The following is a 20,428-nucleotide window of genomic DNA, read 5'->3' on the forward strand; positions in this document are numbered from 1 at the left end:
TGCGCTAATCCCGATATTGCATTGGGTGAATGTCTAGCACGTCCAACCACATGTTTAGTGGCGTGCTGAGTTCAATGCCGGATATTGCATCGGCCTCTTTGAGCTTGTGTTGCGACCGTCGCTGCCCGATGTCTCCACTCCACCCTCCTTACCTCTTTGGCGACTCCTCCTGCAGTTGACAGACGTTTGGCTGCCGCGGTGTCTTCCTGCCATCCTCTCCGGCGTCCCTGGACCGGCTTGGGCGCTGCCTCCCGCCATGCTGTTCAACTGCCTAAGGGCACACGCGCCGCGCGGCCCTGCTTCAATTACCTTCAGTGGCGCGAACCTCAGGGGCGTCCCCCTGTGATGATGTCATGCATCCAGGATACAAATAGCCTACGCGATTGCTAGCCTACGAGTTAGCAAAGATTTCCTAACGGATGGGATTCGCTCTCCGTGCCTAGCTACTCTGCCTCCACTACCGGACTACTCTATTTGGGGTACCCGCTCCTCAGGGGCCTCTCGCTCTCTTCTCGTTCAGGTTGCTGTCTGGAATCGGTACTCGCTCCTCGAGGGCCCATGTTCCTGTACTTGCTACCTGGACCACTTCTGCCTGGAAGACACCGCTGCCTATACCATCTGTGAGTTACCATCTATCTCTCTCAGAGCTGTTCCCTGGAACCAGGTACTCGCTCCTCGAGGGCCTGCCCTTACTTCAGCTCCTGTGCTCCATACTGAGAAACCGCTGCATGAGTACATTACCAACGAGGTTCTAATCCTGAACTCTGCATTCTCTGCTGCTACTCACGATATCAGTTTCTCTCCATTACAGCATAGCCATTGTGGGATCACTGTTCCAGAGCCTGAGGGACTACAAGCCCAGCCGGGCTATATTCCAGCTCACTACCGCCACCTCTGGTGGCTCACCATTACTGTCTAATAAAAGATCTAACTATGTGTGTGTGTCCTAAAGCTGAGCCTGACCTGTGGCCCCTCACGGGACCTTCCCCTGTGGGCATGGTCACCTGCCACAGAGTCCAGGGGTCCACCCAAAATCCTTACAAACAATAACAGCTTGCTGGAGGATCAATACAAATTTTGCTGGAAGTGTACAGTTCAACTTGCTGTGTTTGGAAAATAAGTACTGTGAGTTAGCTAAATATGAGACTGCCTCTGAAGTTAATAAGTTAGCCATGAAAAAGCATTGTCTTTGAGTAATTTTCTTTCCAAAGGTTAATTTTTATATCCTAAGTCATGGGATCCAGTTAGTTGAACTCATTTGTAAAATGTATTTATTTTTTACCACAAAAAAGTAATACTTGCATTACATATGTTTAGAAGAAGATGAAGAACGAGTGCTGGCTATTCTGCTGGATAAAAACATAGTTTATCTCCCTGTTTCCATGGTTTAAAATTTTGCATATAACCATTTTGAATTTCAACAATCCTTCAAAACAGAACAAATCCATATTATGAGCAATACGTTCATCAATATATCCTTGACCATATCAACCCATGATCATTCAGAGAAAGAAAAAACAATAACATGTTCATTTAAACCTCAGTAAATGGAGGGGTCCAGGAAATTCTAGAGGGTAAATGGAGTATTATGCTCTACTAAGGACAAATAAACAAAGAAAACAGGTCAGAAGAGGAGTTGCATCTTAGGAACTTGTGGTCAGATTTTAATACTTAGAAGCCGCAACACTGACTAATATTCCTGGAAGCTAACCTTGAATTCAGAGATTGTTATTCCATAAAATGACATCATCAGAGCTGGGCTTTGGGGTATGTGACCTATGCAGCTGCACAGAGCATGCTTGCCTTTTATGCACCCTTCATCTCTGTGGTGTTGATAGCCTCTGGGCAGTAATGCACTGCTATGGCTTCCTCTTCTGTGATTGACCCCCACCCCAGCATGAGATGTCACAATTTCCAGTCTTCCTCATGATAACTCACTTCCACTGGCTGCCTCTTATATGATAACTCCCCTACATCCTAGTGCAGTTGACCTCAAACTACAGCCCAAAGATCTCATTTTGCTTGCTCACCATATCTTTTTTTTTTTCTCCTTTGCTGGATGTGGCTGGATAAGAAGGGTTTTTTTTCTCTTTTTTTTCTCATTTGGCAGTGCAAAGACAGTAAAGGCTAACAGAGCTTCCCAGGTCCCGCCAGCAAAGAACAGAAGGACCCTGCGTCAAGGCAAAGGCAGCAAGCAACAGCTGGAGCGGTTCCAGTCATCTCCCCTGACTGTCAGAGCTTGGTGGAAGAGCTTGAGCGGCAATATCAGCAGCCACAGCAAACCGAGAAGTGAGTATTCATATTGTGGTGTCACTGAAGCAGCTGCATGATAGAGGAGGCCAGAGCCAAGAAAGAAAAAGATAAACAGTGGGGGTGTGCTTCTGTGTTCTCATGCCGGTGATGTGTGTGTAGGGGTGGGGGTGTGAATCTGTAAGTACTAGACACAGCAGAGAAACCCTGCAGCTAAAACAATTTCCAGCCAGTGCAACGTCTGCATGGAGGTGAGTAAAAGGGAAGAAAGATGGGGGGAGGAGAAGGGGCATAGGAGTGCTCCACATATACCTCATTTGCCATCCACTTATCTATCTGCCTGTACCTCCGCTCCCCCAGGGAGTAGGGTTCCCAAGGGTGGGACAGGGTTGCCAAATTCTGAGAAATCTGACTATCTGCCACATCCCTAGGAGCCCTGGCCCTTGCCTTCCCCAACATTTCAAATCATTGAAGGAGCAAATGTGCCCCTTGCCTCCACCACCCACTTGTCAAACTCCAAGATTGGACCCATCCTCCCCTTGGCCCTCTTTGTGATTTCAGATGTCTTATGTGGCCCTTCGAAAGCCCGGAGACCCTCCGCCCCCAACACAATCCAATCCTCCCACCGGCAGGAAGAAAGGAGCTGTAGCGCTCACCTGCTTCTTCTGTTGACTCAGTGATGTACCTGTCATACAATGGAGATCGTAGGTTGTGTCAGTACATGTTTTATTGTAACCCGCCCCAAACCTTGATGGGTGCAGGATATAAATTCTTTTAAATAAATAAATAGATTAACAATGCACTGCTGACAGTGTGTTTCCTGCCTCCAGCCTAAGGTAGTTGCTTGGCTAGCCCACACCCACAGAGAAGGGAAAAAAAACACTAGGTTGCATAGGGTGTGACTATAAAATTTTACTGTATTCAGTTATTTTATTTTCTTCTGTATGGATTTCATTTAGAAGAAAGTACACAGTTTGCAGAATCATCCAGATTTACCAAGTGCGCCAGCAAAATTTTATTTGTGGAACAACACTCTTGTTATGTGGCTGTGTTAATGCACTGGGAAGTACTTAAAGATTTTAAGATTTAAATTTAAGGTTTTAAAAGATTCTCTTCCCCCCCCCCCCCTTCTGTCAGGAATGAACCCAGGAGCATGGGGTGTTTGATGGCACCTCAGCTCCCCCTTGTCCTCAGTGTATCCAAGGAGAACAAGGGGGTTACAAGGGGATACAGCCTTATTGTCAGATTACAGCTTTTATAATAATTTGGATAAAGTAGTGTGGTACCACTTGAATGCATATAAATAAAGGTCAACAAAAAATATAAGGTGATATCTTTTATTGGACTAACATAATATATTTCTTAACTAGCTTTCGGGATATACACTCTTTTCATCCAGCAGGAAAAAAAAAGTTTGAAAACTCAAGTAATAAAGCATTTTAAGCATTCACATTTATATAATCTGCAATTAGAACTGCTATTATAGCATTCTGCTGTATTTAATATCTTAGGCTGTAAACCAGGAGAACACTTTGAGGTCCATATTCAAATGCCATTTAGACAGATAACATAATAGTTATCTGTCTAAGGCCTGGATTTATCAAAATGCGATAAGTATCGCATGCGATAGCAAAAGGGGTGTGTTTTATGCTAATAGACAGTTTATCGCAATTTGCACTAATACCTATGCAAAGAGCTAAGTTAGCGCAAATTGCGATAACATTTTCACACTTTGCGATACATGCCAGACCTGTTGTATTTCCTGCATACAACCACTGGGGGACAATTTTTAATGGCCCCAGGGAGCTCAGACGAGAGAGAGAGAGAGAGAGAGAGAGAGAGAGCGCGAGCGAGCCTAGCCATAATGCCCTCTCCCTAGATAGGTATTAATAATATCCCTATGAGAGGCCCACCTAGTAACTCGAGGTGAGGTTTAGGTATTAATGTAGGGAGTTAGGGGCCACTTTGACATTCAACGTGAGACGTCGAACAGAACAGTGGTCTCTTGTGAAGATTTGATGAACTTCGGAGAGAGGAAACACCCAAAGATGAGATTTGTGCAATGTTCTCACCACCTAGCTTGATGTCCATCTCTCCACCTAGCTTGATGTTCACCTAGCTTGATGTCCATCTCTCCACCTAGCTTGATGTTCATCAAGATAGGTGGAGAGAACATTGCACAAATCTCATCTTTGGGTGAGTTTCCTCTCTCCGAAGGTCATCAAATCTTCACAAGAGACCACTGTTCTGTTCGTATGTCTCATGTTGAATGTCAAAGTGGCCCCTAACTCCCTACACTAATACACTAATGTCATCTTCTTTTAAGGCGTGCAACATACCTATGGCACTGAGCTACTTGTTCTTCCTGGACCTCAACCCCACTGGGGCTCCATCTGTGGTGTCATTGCAGTGCACCCCTAGGTGCCAGTGGCATATTCTGCATATAGAAATGTGGAACTAGTGGAGGCACTGAATCTGACCCTGTTGACACAAAGAGCTTCAGCACCAATGGAAATGGCTTTAGATCAGAGTTTGTCAATGCGGAAGGCCAACACATTAATAGGGGCTGGGCCAGCACAGAACACCCAGAGCTGACCATGGAGTGGAGTAGAATGGGACCAGTGCAACTGGTGCTGAGCACCTTGGAGCCAGCAGCCACTTTGTTTCTGGAGCCAGGCACTTCGGCAAAGTTACGTCTAAGCGAAGATGAGCCTATTTGAGTTTCTGAAAAGGATATCTCTCTTCCAACCCCAGCCCAGAGGACAACTCACTAGCTAACAGAGTTGGTGAAGAATTTCTTTACCTCATGAACACCTGAGAACAGGAGAAGGGGGCCTGGAACCTCTCCTATCCAAGAGAGAGGACATTTTTCCACATAGTGAAGCTCTGCATAGTTTGATGCACCTCACCAAAGGAGTTACTGGCCATAGATGCCAGCCATAAACAACAAGGATTAGATTCATCTCCTTCTCTTGGGGAATCCCTTCATGAGTTGGAGGGTGAAGAAGGGCTGTCAGTCAAGTCAGGCTTCTTGCCTGGTTTGTCCCCTCCAAGGCAACCGAGGTCTCTGCTTGGATTGCCATCAGCATCATCAGGGCCCTAGCTAAGTGTTTCCCCATGGCCAGGGGCAGAGGAGGACTCTAAGTGGATTCTATTGGACTCCTTACCTGACTTGCCACACCGAGTGATCACTTCTACTCTTACGTTTCTGGACAAGCTAGCAAAAAAACTTAACATCAGTGTCCACAAAGAAGTGGATACAAGAATGGATGTCTTTGGGCTTCTATAATTTCTACAGCCACTAACTGACTTGACAATGATTCCAGTGCACAAATTGCTTTAATGTCTGCAAGTAAGGATGTGGCAGTCTTCCATCTCTTGTCTTCCTGTGGCCTGGAAACTCGACTTAAAAGATGCGGTCTGTCCCTTGTTTTGGAGTAGTTCATCTTCCACATCACTCTGTGGTAGTGGAATCAGCTTTAAAGTGGGCCAAATGAACACTGGATCTCTTTAATATGCCTCCGGGGAAAAGACCCAAAGCTCTTGGATATCTTTGGCAAAAAGGTCTTCTAAAGTTCCATATTGAATGCCTGGATCACGGCACACCGGTTATATATGATACAATACCTGCATGAATGCATCAAAAAATTGAAGCCCTCAATGGTGCTGTCAGACTCAGAGCAGATGGACATTCATTGGGTGGTGGAGGATGCAGAAGAATGTGAGAATCATCTGATCCATTCTGTATATGAAGCGTGGTAGCCAAGGCGGCACAAAAACTGGTGTAGTTGAGAGCTAGTGACCTACATAAAGATGTGAAAGATCGTCTTGTGGATATCCCTTGCATGCAAGACAATCTGTTTGGGGATAAAGTAAAGGAGATTGTGGCTCAGATTGAGAGTATCAAGCCATGCTTTTACTTGTGACTTTTCAAAATTGCTATCCCTTTATGAGCCAGAGATCCACGTATGAGGACAACTGTTGTATCACTTGATGGAAAACTCTTTATTGCCAGGCTTATGAAGGAGCAGCATTTCTGGCTTCAGGTTGACAGACCAGTATAGAAGGACATGCACGCAGAAATGCACATCATCATTTCCAGTAAAGAATAAAGTTGTCATGACTAGGGACGAGAAAACAGAAGATTTAAATATAAAAATATTGTAGAAAAGGATCTTGCATGCATTGGTTTTCCTGAGCTTTAAGAATAGCTGTTATATTACAGTGTTCTTGGTCTTTGAGCCAAGCAGCTGTCCATCTACTAAATGATTGATTGTACGAAGAAACCTGTTTCTTTCTGCCTTCTTGCAGGGGAAAGAGGAGAAGGATTTAGAGCAGATCAGAAACATCCTACAGATTTCAGCATTTATCACAGTACATTGGGAACCTGTTTCAAACTAGTGTTTCCCACATTAGTTCATTAGAAAGTTTAAAATTAGATCTAAACCAATTTCCAATTTGATTCAGTGTGAAAAGTAAACAAGGCCTGTTCTCTAGCTTTGTGAATTGCTTTTTTTTTATTATTTAGGCGATGTCCTTTTTGACATCTTGGTGCTCCTTAGAGCAGCTTTCGGTGACTCTTATTTTGGTGTTCAGCTGATAGTCTCTACACTCCCTCGGTATCTGCTGCCTTCAGATGCAGTTCAAGTTTTATCTTTGCAGAATGATGTATTCAGACTAAGGCGTGCATAAGCTTCATTTTTGCTTCTTGTCTTATTTTTTCATAGCAGGTATGTCTTTTTGCTTCTGAAGTCTTGTGTCATGAAAGATAATATTTTATATTCTTTCAAAAAAATCTACTTACTTTAAAGTAGGATAGTTGTTTTTAGAAGAAGTATTTAATGAATAACTCCATGGTAAAAATTACCAAGGGGCAAATTGAAACATGTTAGCCCTGACGTATCATTCCACTTGCTGGAAAGAAAGCTGTAGTGAATGTTATAGCTGTGATGGGCTGATGAGCACACACTGTACTTGAAATCACAAATTCATCCCAGTACAAAAAGCATCTATTAAGGTTGAGTGGTTCTGCGACACATAAAAACATAAGACATGCTATGCTGGGTCAGAACAAGGTCCATCAAGTCTGGCATCCTGTCTCCAACACAGTAAGGGAAAGGCTGGAAGGAGAGTGTGTTTTATACTTTGAAGCTGGTTCTTTCTGGGGAGAACTTTGCAAATAAGGTGCTTTAAAATGAAGTAGTTATATGGAACCCCCTTTTCCTTGGGGGTACCTTCGGAGGCTGTAGAAGGGGTTGTTTGCACTGCTGCAGCTCTGGTAACAGCCAGGGTCCTCCAGGGATCGCCAGCGGGGACCAGATCAATCTCTGGGGGGCGGCCCAAGGGAAGGCTTACTATACCACAAAGAAGTTCAAGGTCCACACCAGATCTTGGTTCCAAATGAGAGTATTTATTGAAAGTTCAAAGAGGAAACAATTCTTCACAGGAGAAATCTTCAAGATAACTTTCTTTGAGGAAGAAGTTACACAGAATCCCACATGGGCAGCATGGGTCAACTTCTTTCCTGCAGCTTCCCCAGCAAGCTTTAAATTGTGATTGGGACCTTCATACCACCCGTTTGGCTGTCATGATATAATTTCAATTGACCAACCTCTGGGGTCTTATATAATCATCGGTCCTTTTTTTCAAGGATTTTTTTAAACAATAGAGACCGATTTTCAAACTTGCATTTTGTTAGAAAATGTCATTTCACCAAGCCCAAAATGTAAAAAGAATTATTTTTGTATATTTTCCCCTTTTTTTCTTTAATAAAATCTCATTAAGCTCTAATCTCACCAAGCCCGACACGATATCATGTTTCGCTAGAGCTGCTTCAGGGGCGTCTTTTATACACCACATACTTTCAAGATTTTCAGTAATCAAAACTTGGTCCCATACATGGCTTCACATCTATAAATTTTTTCTGCAAAGATAAAGAAACAGATCAAAATGTCTCTTACATACAATGGACACCAAGATATTGAAAAATGAGTTTACTCACGATACCAGCATTTCCTGTGAATATCCGAACATCAGGCTAAAGACGCTGACTTAGGCGTGAGCTTTTTAAACTTTTCACATGACAGCACGTAGCTATACGTAGATGTCCTGATAATTGGAGCCTACGTAAGGATTACGAAAAGACAGTCCATTCTATTTCCTTGTTTAAACCCCGTGGGGCCACTGTACCTAAATTATAAATCCACTTTTGTTCCTGTTGGGCCAGTCTTAGAGCACTGTTCCCCCCTCTCCAATGTGCTGACACTTTTTCCAGTCGAGTTCATCTGCTATCTTTGAAATCACAATCTTTTTGTAAAAAATGATCTACCAAGGGTGCTTCTTCTCTGCGTGTGCTTTGAGACGACTTTTATGTTCCGTCATCCTGACTTCCACCGTTCGTTGTGTCATGCCTACATACTTGAAGCTACATGGACAAATAATACAATAAACTACAAAAGATGATTTGCATGAAAATTCTACAGAAGATAGCACCCGATGACCCTTAATCACAATTTAAAGCTTGTCTTTATTTATTTATTTTTGAAGTTCTAGCAATTCGTGTTTCATAAATATTTGAGATTGCTTCGAGTTTGCCTGACTGGGCTTTTTGTTTATCATTAGCTTCCCCAGCAAGGGCAGGACCTCTTTGACTTCAGGGTCCTCCTCCCAGATGGCTGTAGGAATCTTTATAACTGCTTCCCAAAACAGTAACAATCCCTTCTGTCTCAAGAGCCTTTACACTCCCAAGTCCAACTTCAGTTCTCCCCTAAGAAGCCTGGAAAAGCATCTTAAATAACCTTCCATCAAATACTCATCCCCCCCCCTTAGAGAGCATGTACCCCCCATTAGTAATACCTTATCTCAAAAACCATTACCTCATCCCTCTACAAACATCTCCTGAATCCCCCTTTCCCCTCCTAAACAGGTAGAACCTTTGCAAAGTGTTCAAACCCTGTTACCTGCACGAGCTCTGCAGTACCAGAACTCTCTGCCCTTTAGATAAACTTTTAGGGGCCGATGCAATAATTGTGCGCTGAAAGCGGGTGCTGAACAGGCAGCGCCCACTTTCCTAACGTGCCCCCAGGTTCACCTCCTCGGGACACCATGCAATATTTAAATTAGGGGTCGCGTTATCAAGGAGGCGCTAGGGGTGCATGCGTGCCCCTAGTGCCTCCTTGATAACGAGAGCACACGAGTGTCGGCCGTCCACCGGTTAGTAAAACCGACGCTGAATTTATCGGCATTGGTTTTCCTAAACGGCGCACAGCCAGGGGTTCAGGAAACAGACGCTTGTCAACTGAGCGTCCGTTTCCTGCACCCGACTGCCGGCGCTTTTTTTTTTTTAAATGTGTTCCTCCTACTTAATATCGCAATGATATTAAATAGGAGGCTGTACAGAAAAGTAGTTTTTTCTGCTTTTCTGTACTTCTTTTAGGAGCGCTCAGCAATTAATGCCTGCTCCAGGCAGGCGTTGCTTTCTGAGCGCAAAAATGTGCATCTTATGTGATGAGCACTATTAGTTTCACTCCGTGTTGGACGCGCGTTGTGGAGGCACTAATCCCCTTATTGCTTAAGGGGATTAGGTAGCACCTATTCAACCCGCGTCCAACTGCGTGATATACAATGTGCTCGGCTGAGCGCACTGTATTGCATCAGCCCCATAGAGAACAAAAACCCTCCAAGCACACTCCTTAATGAACCTGGAAACCTGGAACCCTCCAGAAATTTCTACCACACTGCTTGGTGACCCTAGTCAGGGTTACATGTCGAAAGTAATGGAAAGTACAGCCTAGGAGAAAGAGGCGTGCCATAGCTTAATGTTTTTGGGTTTTTTTCAATGCATTACTTGCCTTTCCATCATAGTGTTCAAGGCAAGATACAAGGTAATTACAAACATCATAAAAGATTAGCTATCAGTAAACTTAATTTAAAAAGAAATAGCATTAACAACTTATAAAGATATAAATCTACGCCATATAAAAAAAATTAACCCACAAAACAATAAAACAGTATAAAGAGATAAAAATCTAAAAGTAAGAATTATAAATGTAATTAAAAGATAACATGATGGAACAGCCACATTTTAATCTTACGTGTAAAGGTAACCACCGCTATTACTAGCAACAGTAACATGGAATAGACTTAGTTTTTGGCTACTTGCCAGGTTCTTATGGCCTGGATTGGCCACTGTTGGAAACAGGATGCTGGGATTGATGGACCCTTGGTCTGACCCAGTATGGCATGTTCTTATGTTCTTAAGATAGTATCCTGTCAGATGGACTTATGGAATAGAATTTCATAGTTTGGGGCAAAACGAGAAGTTCTTCTAGCAAATTCTAGCAAAAAATATGGAAGAGTATGTATGGGAAGAGCTTGGAAAACTGAAAGTGGACAAAGCCGTGGGGCCTGATGAGGTTCATCCCAGGATACTGAGTGAGCTCAGAGATGTGCTGGCGGCTCCACTGTGTGACCTGTTCAATAGATCCCTGGAAACGGGAGTAGTGCTGAGTGATTGGAGAAGAGCGGCAGTGGTCCCTCTTCACAAGAGTGGGAGCAGAGAGGAGGCTAGAAACTACAGGCCGGTTAGCCTCACCTCGGTGGTGGGAAACGTATTGGATTCGCTGCTGAAGGAAAGAATAGTGAACTATCTACAAGCAGCAGAATTGCTGGACCAGAGGCAGCATGGTTTCACCAAGGGAAGGTCCTGTCAGACGAATCTGATAGACTTTTTTGATTGGGTGACTAAGGAATTGGATCGAGGAAGAGCGCTCAATGTCATCTACCTGGATTTTAGCAAAGCTTTTGATATGGTCCCACACAGGAGGCTTATGAATAAAACGAGAAATTTGGGAGTGAGTGCCAAGGTGGTGGCCTGGATAGCAACTGGTTGAAGGACAGAAGACAATGTGTGATGGTAAATGGATCTTACTCAGAAGAGAGAGCGGTGATGAGTGGAGTGCCGGAAGGGTCGGTGTTGGGACCGGTCCTGTCAATATCTTTGTGAGCGACATCGCGGACATGATAGAAGGTAAGGTTGTCTTTTTGTGGATGATACTAAGATCTGCAACAGAGTGGACATGCCGGAAGGAGTGGAGAGAATGAGACGGGATTTAAGGAAGCTGGAAGACTGGTCGAAGATATGGCAGCTGAGTAAGTGCAGAGTCATGCATTTGGGGTGTGGAAATCCGAAAGAAATGTATTCAATGGGGGGTGAAGGGCTGATGTGCACGGAGCAGGAGTGAGACCTTGGGGTGATAGTGTCTAACGATCTGAAGTCAGCGAAACAATGTGACAAGGCGAAAGCTAAAGCCAGAAGAATGCTGGGCTGCATAGAGAGAGGAATATCGAGTAAGAAAAGGGAAGTGATTATCCCCTTGTACAGGTCCTTGGTGAGGCCTCACCTGGAGTACTGTGCTCAGTTCTGGAGACCGTATCTCCGAATCTCGTCCAGAGAAGGGCGACCAAAAAGATGGATGATCTTTATCGAATGACTTATGAAGAGATTGAAGAATCTAAATGAACAACACAACATCGCCCTCCAATCCATCCTGAAGAACAAATGAAATTCATCACAACTATGTTTTATAAATAAGAAGTGAAACATAAAACTGAACAGTAACCTTGCATATGATGCCCCCTATGTTTAATAACAGTTTGAACCTTTGGAAATCCTGTTTAACCCCCCTTATCCCTGTAACCTTGTATTTTGTAAACCGTTATGATGGCGTTATTTTGACGAATCCGAATGACGGTATATAAAACCCATTAAATAAATAAATAAATGTATACCCTGAAGAAAAGGAGGAGCAGGGGTGAAATGATACAGATTTTCAGATACTTGCAAGGTTTTAATGATCCAAAGTCAACGACAAACCTTTTCTGTTGGAAAAAAATCAGCAGAACCAGGGGTCATGATTTAAAACTCCAGGGAGGAAGACTCAGAACTAATGTCAGGAAGTATTTCTTCACGGAAAGGGTGGTGGATGCCTGGGACGCCCTTCCGGAGGAAGTGTTGAAGACCAAAACTGTGAAGGATTTCAAAGGGGCGTGGGATAAACACTGTGGATCCATAAAGTCTAGAGGATGTGAATGAAGAGAAGAGGCATGGGGGTGGCTTGCGGGAATGACAGCTACTACCTGGTGATTAATACCCTTATTCAATAAACATACATATGGTTAATGCGACTCCAACATTGCTCTATGCTTCAACGGCAAGAGGAAATGTGAGAAAAAGGATTTGCATTCACAAATAAGCGTGGGAGTAGTTTGCTTGATGCAGGGGTTACTACCCCAAACCAAATAAGCCTGATACTTCACTTTCAATGCATATCCAGCGTAGCTCTCTGCTTCAACAGCAGGGGGGAATGAAGATAAGGGGATTTACATTCAGACAACTACCAACAAGGACTAAATTGCACAGGCTGGGTAAACAAATAAACCTGGGAGTAGCTTGCTTATTGCGGCGGTTACTACCATTAACCAATTAGGCTTGATACTTCACTTTGATGCAGCTCCAGCACTGCTCTCTACATCAGTGGCAGGGGTGGAAGGAAATTAGAACCAAAAAGTTACCAATAAGGGCCCTGAACTCAGCAGTCAATGTAACAGATAAGTATAAGAAAAATAAGTGTGAAAGCTTGCTGGGAAGACTGGATGGGTTGTTTGGTTTTCTTCTGCCGTCATTTCTATGTTTCTATGTATAAATTTCAATTACAGCAGTTGTGTATGTTCCAGTATCAGAGGTGTCTGTATCAACCATTATCTGGATAATACAAATAAGTATGGTATGATCTGACTGGCAAATATCAATTAAGGATCCTGTGTTAGTTCACTTGAAATGCTAAAAGATCTTTGAGACTAATTAACTAAACCATAATAATGCGGCAATGCATTATTAGTGTTAAATGTGTGCTAAAACCATGCTATTACTTGATATTGGCAAGGCTCATTTTATTGCACATAAAAGCTAATGCAATGCTAATAAAATACTCATGAGCTGATCACATGCAGATACATGCAAAGTGGCTCATGAATATTAACATGGGGCAATGTGGAGTGCAGCAAACTTTGCAATCTGTGTTATGTGGAGAAAGTTAACTACTCTTGAAGAGTATTAAGCTTGCTTTAAATTTTAATCAGTCTAGACAACAAATTGGAGTCTTGGAATATAGCATTACTCAAACTTCTTAATGATATAGAATCACCTCTGTCTACCCCACTGGCTTTTTTCTTATATAATTTGTAAAGAAGCCTTATTCCTTGCAGCTATACTCTCCTCAGTTGTTCAGATCTATTATCCACCCAGTTTAGTTTTTTTTTTTTTTTTTAAATCATGACCTCCCTACTCACTCAAAATCTCTGGTTAGTTTTTTTTATCCTTGTTTTCTGTCTGCCTTGACTAGATTATGAGCTATAATGAGCAAGGGCAGTCTCTTATATGTCTATGTAAAGTGCTCTGTACATCTGGTAGCACTATACAAATAATAATAATAATTAGGACGGAGGGGGAAACAACAACAACAGAAAAGCTCAAGACCACTGTGGGGCCCAGTTGTGTGAGGCCTATGGGTAAACTATTTGTTGTCCTTGCCCTCCCCCCCCCCCCAGTCAGCCTGAAAACCTCCTCGCACTTGTAGAGGTGATTTTCAAAGTCACTTAGGTTCATAAAGCCAGTTTTTATGTGCATCGATGGCTGTACTGAGAGGCTGGGCTCAATTTATGTAAAAGTATGCAGGGGACCCAGTTTTGCTTATACTTTTATGGGAACCACAAAGAAGTGTTCCAGGGTGGGGAGAAAGCATGGAGTTCAGGAAGAGCTGGGATTTTTATGCTAACACTTCTCAGTTTAAAAAGGTATGCACGGAAATGACAGATCTCAAATTGTGCCCATTGACGAGCAGGTGTAGCCCTGTTCAAGGTAACCCATGCTCACCCTCGGCCGTTTACTCGAGTATTTTCGAAGCAAACTCAGGCGCTGCCTGGGCTGATTGAAACATGGCCCTCCCTCCCTGTGCGCAGCAGCAGGCTGAGGCTTGCCAAATTATAAAATCTCCTCCTGTGAGCAGGGGTCAGGGGAGGCTGGCGCTTCGGCCCAGGGGTCTGGAAAAGAGCTTTCCAGTGCAGAATGGAAGCGCAACAAGGGAAAGCGTGCCGCCAGTTATTTGCATTTCCAGTCACTGCATGTATTTATGAAATCTTTGTCACAGGTTCAGAAAATGTTTGGGGTGGTGGTCGTTGGGATTGGAATCGCTGGCTCGGCGCGGCTCAGAGATTTGCTGAATCCTTTGCCTTCCAGTCCTTCTGAGATTCTGAAACTCATTGGCTTTGTGTCCAGGTTAGGCTTTTCAATTGAGAGCGTTTCTTTTTTTTCTTTATAACAGAGATTTCTTTACTGATATGTCTTTTGTGTTCTGAAAGAAACATTCAATTGTTCGTTAACATTCTGTGAGCATTTTCTATGAACTGCATTGAAAAAAAACCCCTAATCTATTTCAGATCTTTAAAGATAGGGGCTATGAAGCATTATAGCTGATATATGAGACTATATACATAACGTTAACAAAATCTACAAAATATTTATTCAACTGTTTATAAAATAATAATTAAACATAACTACAGTAAGTTTTACATTGCATTTACACTCATACAGCATTACATCTGAGAAATATACAATGTAATACAGCCCAGTATCTTAAAAACACTCACCCATCATACTCTCATACATCTAACCCTAACTATTGATCATGCAACAAATATAAATCCACAGTTGTGAGTGCCTGGAGCTCTGACAGCTTGTTTGTACAATTCAGGCTATCACTATGGGCCCTTCATTGACAGCTAAAGGGCCAATCCCTATATAGAAATCAACAAAAAACAAAAAAAAATCCTAAATTCTTTAGTGAAGATGGCAAATGACAGCAGGAAAAGATCAACCGGCCAATCTAGCTTGCCACTTAGTTATTGTGGGCACACTGCTAAAGATACATCTCAGCTGCCAGCCACAAGGTGTAGCTGTCAGGGGAGGTTTTATTTTCTCTTTCTCCTTTGTAAAAAAAAAAAAAAAAAAAGGGGGGGGGGGGGGGAGCAACACTGTCAGGAGCCCCAGGACTTCAACTGGCAAATGTCAGCATCAGAGGCAGGAGACTAAGCAACAGAGCCACAGTAAAGGAAAAGAAGGCCTCAATGCTTTGTAACTGATTTATTAATATAGATTAATAAGGCATTTGTATGACATAAAACACAATTGTAAATATATTTTCATAACATCCCAAAGCATTTTCAAACATCTAGCAGGATATTGTGATTTGTGTTGAGATGTTTGTCCTTATAGTAAGACTAGTGCCTGGCCATATTTAAATTAAGTTATGGGATACTTACTTGCTGTGTTGGTCCACTTGGATATGTAGAATTAAGAGTTATCAAACAAGTTGGACTAAGCAAGAGGACTTAACTTAATACTTCTGTGACTAGCTTTTGAGAATTGTTCTGTCTTCATCAGGTCCAATATTTCCGTACCTATATATATGTGCTTTAGCATCGGTAAGTGCTGGAAGTGTCACTCAAAGTGTATGAGAGCTGTCGCCCACTATTTAGAAATCCGATGTCAGGTGGATTTAGGGATGGTAACTTTGAAAGAGGCGCGCCTGCAAACGTGCGCGCGTTCGTCGGCTCGCACCCAGGGACGTGGCCATTTTATATCACATGCGCGTATATGCGTGCGTGTTATAAAATAGCTTGAACATGCGCACATGTGCAAGCAGTTTTAAGTAGATGTGCGCCTATGCGCGCCAATGCTGCTTCTACTACGTAAGTGGGGGATATTAATAGAGACGCACGCCAACACCATTACCAGTTTTTCCAGTTCGTTCCCAGTCCCCCAGGTAAGGGATAGGACTTCCAAACCCCCCTAGTTTAATAGCCTCCCATTTTCTCCTGTTAGCCCCTACATTTATTTAAAAAGTTTTAAAATAAATAAATACCTTTAAAACCCTGTCAATCTATCTATTTTTCTTTATTTTATTACTTACACATCCTCTATAGCAGAAGTAAAGTTACGCGGCAAGGGATCCCAGCGCGCACCTGTGCGCATAAGTATTTATGCGCAAATTTGAAGTTGAAATCCAGGAACGCCACACTCCGCCCCTTTTTGCAACTTTGTGCACATGCAGCAGGAGATACGCGCATACACGGGCTGCTTTTAAAATCCTCTCGGTACAGCAGCCCAACATATTCGCGTACCTCCTGGTTTAGGCACGCACCAGGCTTTTAAAATTCACCTTTAAAGCATTATTTATCTGTAAGAGTCTACCATAGCTCAGACCTGTATGCCTAGTGTCCACCCATCTTAACCTTGGGCCCAGCCAAAAAAAAATCAGTGCTGGCAGTGCCATTGCAGATAACCTCTTAGTTACCTGGCTGAATCTCTTTGAGAATTGTCCTCCCCACATCATAGTCACCATATCAGATGGAAGGTTAAGCTGGCGAGATGGAAGAGTGTGATTTTGTTTCATGAAGGCTCAGGTAGAAAGGTAAGAAGAGTTGATGAGTTAAAGAATACTTGCAGCAGAGTGTGTTTTTATATGACAGGAGTTAAGTGACTGGAGCACAAGTACAAGTTGCAAGAACGCCAAAGATACAAGTTTGAATCCTCTTCCACTGCTCCGTTCATTTTGAACTTACCTGAAGAAGGGTGTAGGTTCCTACATTTATGTGTATGTTCTAAATTTTCCAACTTATTGTGCAGAAACATATGGTCCTTGACCAGAAAGGTCGCATTCCATTGAGCCTTCTCAATTTTATTCTCCAAAACATCCAACTTTATGGTGCAACTTGTGAGCCAAACCACCCGGGCCAAGACCTTTTCTGTTACAGTTTACAACTAAAGTTGATAATAGTAAGAGCTGCACAGACAGGGGACTTACCCAGTCCATCAGTAACCACCCAGATTGCCTCCAGACTGAACACCTTTGACTTTACTAAAGAAAATGCAGATAGAAATTACTCACATTTCTGGGGCTAGCATTAGTCTCTGGGACTGTGCCAGCATGGTCTTGGACCTGGAGTTCCTGGGTGCGGGCATCCCAGACTCAGGTCTTTGAGTTTCGGGGTAGACCATCTCACTCAGGAGCCCCAGGTCCTGGACCGGGCTGGCACAGCACCCTAGACTAACACTAGCTCCAGAAATGTGAGTTACTGTACCTGGTAGCTCTTTAAGGTTTACTGAGGCTGCTTCTTTAAATCAATTCCTGTTTTAAAACAGGCAAGGCTGACCTGGACCAGACATAGGGCTTTATCGAATTCTATACCATCAATATTGAATTCTATGCCAAAACAATTGTGCAATGAAGCCAATTATTGAGCTTTCTATCCTTTGCTTAAAATGTGGCTGTTTACACAAGCATTGGGAGATAATCGACAGGGGTGCAGCAGCTAGCGATGCAGATGGGAATTGTGGTGGATTACTATTACGTAATGAGATTTTCTGAGTTTAATTTTTGTTTATGATGAGGGTAATGTGCAGGCAGGGGTAAAGTCTGTTTTTAACCTTTATGTGCAGGCTTTAGTCAACCTTTACAAAGCACACTTATGCACATAAGTTTGCTTTTGAAAAGTGCATGGGGAATTGGCCCAGCATGCATATGGATTAACTTGCACAAAGTTACACCTTTGCTTCAGAGGATGTAACTTTTGTGGGTTAACGTATGTGCAAACGTCCGTGCTTAACCAGGTTCCGTGCGTGCAGGGCTATGTTACTACAGCCATTTACTGTGTGTGCACAAAACACGGGTTTATGCATGCAAATGGTTTTGGAAATTCAACCCAAAGTGTCTTAGCATTCGTTTAATATGTTGCCGTAAATATGTTTTGAGGAATGTAATGTTTATATGATACTGTATTTTATAGGGTGTAATATACCTAGTTACCGTAATTTGAAGTGTTATTGTATAGTGTTGTAACTTGTTTTGGGCATTGTTTTTTTTGGTAATGTGACTGAAGATTATCACTATAATTATTCTTACTCCTGTTTTGTTACCTCGGCCCCATAAAGGGCCGGATTTTCAAAGCCCTGCGAGCGCCAGGCCTATTTTATAAAGGCCCGGCGATGCGCGTAAAGCCCCGGGACACGTCTAAGTCCCGGGGCTTCAGAAAAGGGAGGGGGTGGGGTGGGGCCAGAGGCCTTCGGCACAGCAGCCATTTGCCGCTGTGTCGGAGGATCATGTGCCGGCGCAAGAGTTAAGATAAAGGTCGGTGGGGTGGATTAGAATAGGGCTAGGGGTTGGGAAGGTTAGGGGAAGGGGTAGGAAGTATAGAGTAGGGGGAAGTTCCCTGACAGGCCGCTTTTAAATTGGAGCAGCCTGGGAGGGAAGGGGGGAAGGCTGCGGGCGTTGGCGCGCGCAAGATGCACTAGTGTGCACCCCCTTGTGCGTGCCGATCCCCGATTTTATAACATGCGCTATATGTTATGTATGTGCGCAAGTGTACCCACATATAGGGCGGACAATTTTCTAGAAGCCAAATTCTGTGGATAAAGTAATGTATTGCCTGCAGAACCAGCTTCAAAAATGACCCTCCCTATGCTTTGGGTCAGATGGATCGTCTGCTTGTGATGAATGGATAGGATAGTATTGCAAGTTTAGTAATTTATTTGAATATGACTTTGCTATTCACAGTATAACACACAGCCTTACCATGAATTGGTTTTACGCCTGAGCCTTCCATATGATTTTGCAATCCCTGCAAGGCTGTTTGCAGGCTGAGCTCTTATAATAATAATAATAATAAGCACTAATGGCAATAAGCTCTCTGTAACAGGCTATTACAGACTGTTTGTTCACATTTTTAATGTGTGCGTGACTGGATTAGTGAGGTCAGTCATGGCTGTTGATGCATTAGGCAAACAACAATGAGAGAATATATCGGATCCTCCAGTATTAACAATGAACAACACAAAGGGAATCACTAACTAATTTCCCAAAAATCTCCCTTCTTACCACCTCAGCTTATGCAAAAGGTCCCAAAGAGAGGAGCACAAAGAAGAATATCTGGTAGAACTGAGGGAGACGAAGAAATTAATCAAGACAGCAAAAAGTCAAGCAGAAGAGAGGATTGCCAAGGAAGTAAAGAGAGGTGACAAAACATTTTTCAGATACATCAGTGAAAAGAGAAAAGTTCAAAGTAGTATAGTGAAATTGAAAGGTGGAAAGGATCAATGTGTGGAGAGAGACGAAGAAATGGCAGAAATATTAAACGAATACTTCTGTTCTGTGTTCACTAAGGAGGACCCTGGAGAAGGACCGTCCCTAGTTAACAAGATACTGGAGGGGAGTGGAGTAGATGTAACTCCATTTACAGAAGAAAATGTATGGGATGAGCTGGGGAAACTGAAAGTAGACAAAGCCATGGGACCTGATGAGGTTCATCCCAGGATACTGAGGGAGCTCAGATATGTGCTGGCGGGTCCGCTGTGTGACCTGTTCAATTGATCCCTAGAAACTGGAGTGGTGCCGAGTGATTGGAGAAGAGCGGTGGTGGTTCCGCTTCACAAGAGTGGAAACAGAGAGGAGGCTGGTAACTACAGACCGGTTAGCCTCACTTCGGTGGTGGGAAAAGTAATGGAGTCACTGTTGAAAGAGAGAATAGTGAACTATCTACAGTCCGGAGAATTGATGGACCAGAGCCAGCATGGATTCACCATTGGAAGATCCTGTCAGACAAATCTGATTGACTTTTTTGACTGGGTAACCAAGGAATTGGATCAAGGAAGAGCGCTCGATGTCCTCTACTTGGATTTCAGCAAGGCTTTTGATACAGTCCCGCACAGGAGACTGGTGAATAAAATGAGAAGCTTAGGAGTGAGTGCCGAGGTGGTGACCTGGATTGCAAACTGGTTGACGGACAGAAGACAATGTGTGATGGTAAATGGAGCTCTCTCTGAAGAGAGGGAGGTTTTAAGTGGTGTACCACAAGGATCGGTGTTGGGACCGGTCCTGTTCAATATATTTGTGAGCGACATTGCGGACGGGATAGAAGGTAAGGTTTGTCTTTTTGCGGATGACACTAAGATCTGCAACAGAGTGGACACGCCGGAAGGAGTGGAGAGAATGAGACGGGATTTAAGGAAGCTGGAAGAGTGGTCGAAGATATGGCAGCTGAGATTCAATGCCAAAAAGTGCAGAGT

At 43.3% G+C, this 20,428-nt stretch overlaps 1 protein-coding gene across 6 annotated transcripts in view; it reads left to right on the forward strand.

Annotated features, from left to right (window-relative positions):
- The window catches only part of BLVRA (biliverdin reductase A), an 87,256-nt gene that overhangs the window by 21,547 nt on the left and 45,281 nt on the right, over positions 1–20,428 (forward strand). For 3 of the 6 annotated variants that reach the window (XM_029589554.1, XM_029589552.1, XM_029589555.1), the window contains exons 3-4: positions 2,111–2,289; positions 14,457–14,584. In XM_029589554.1, the coding sequence (XP_029445414.1) occupies positions 14,466–14,584 (119 nt within the window). In that variant the 5' untranslated portion in view covers positions 2,111–2,289; positions 14,457–14,465. Of the gene's footprint in view, positions 1–1,909; positions 2,290–2,327; positions 2,502–14,456; positions 14,585–20,428 lie in introns of those variants that run through there. The other 3 variants (XM_029589556.1, XM_029589551.1, XM_029589550.1) reach the window with 3 other exon arrangements.

Source organism: Rhinatrema bivittatum, chromosome 2 (assembly GCF_901001135.1).
Source record: "Rhinatrema bivittatum chromosome 2, aRhiBiv1.1, whole genome shotgun sequence".
Classification (NCBI taxonomy): domain Eukaryota; kingdom Metazoa; phylum Chordata; class Amphibia; order Gymnophiona; family Rhinatrematidae; genus Rhinatrema; species Rhinatrema bivittatum.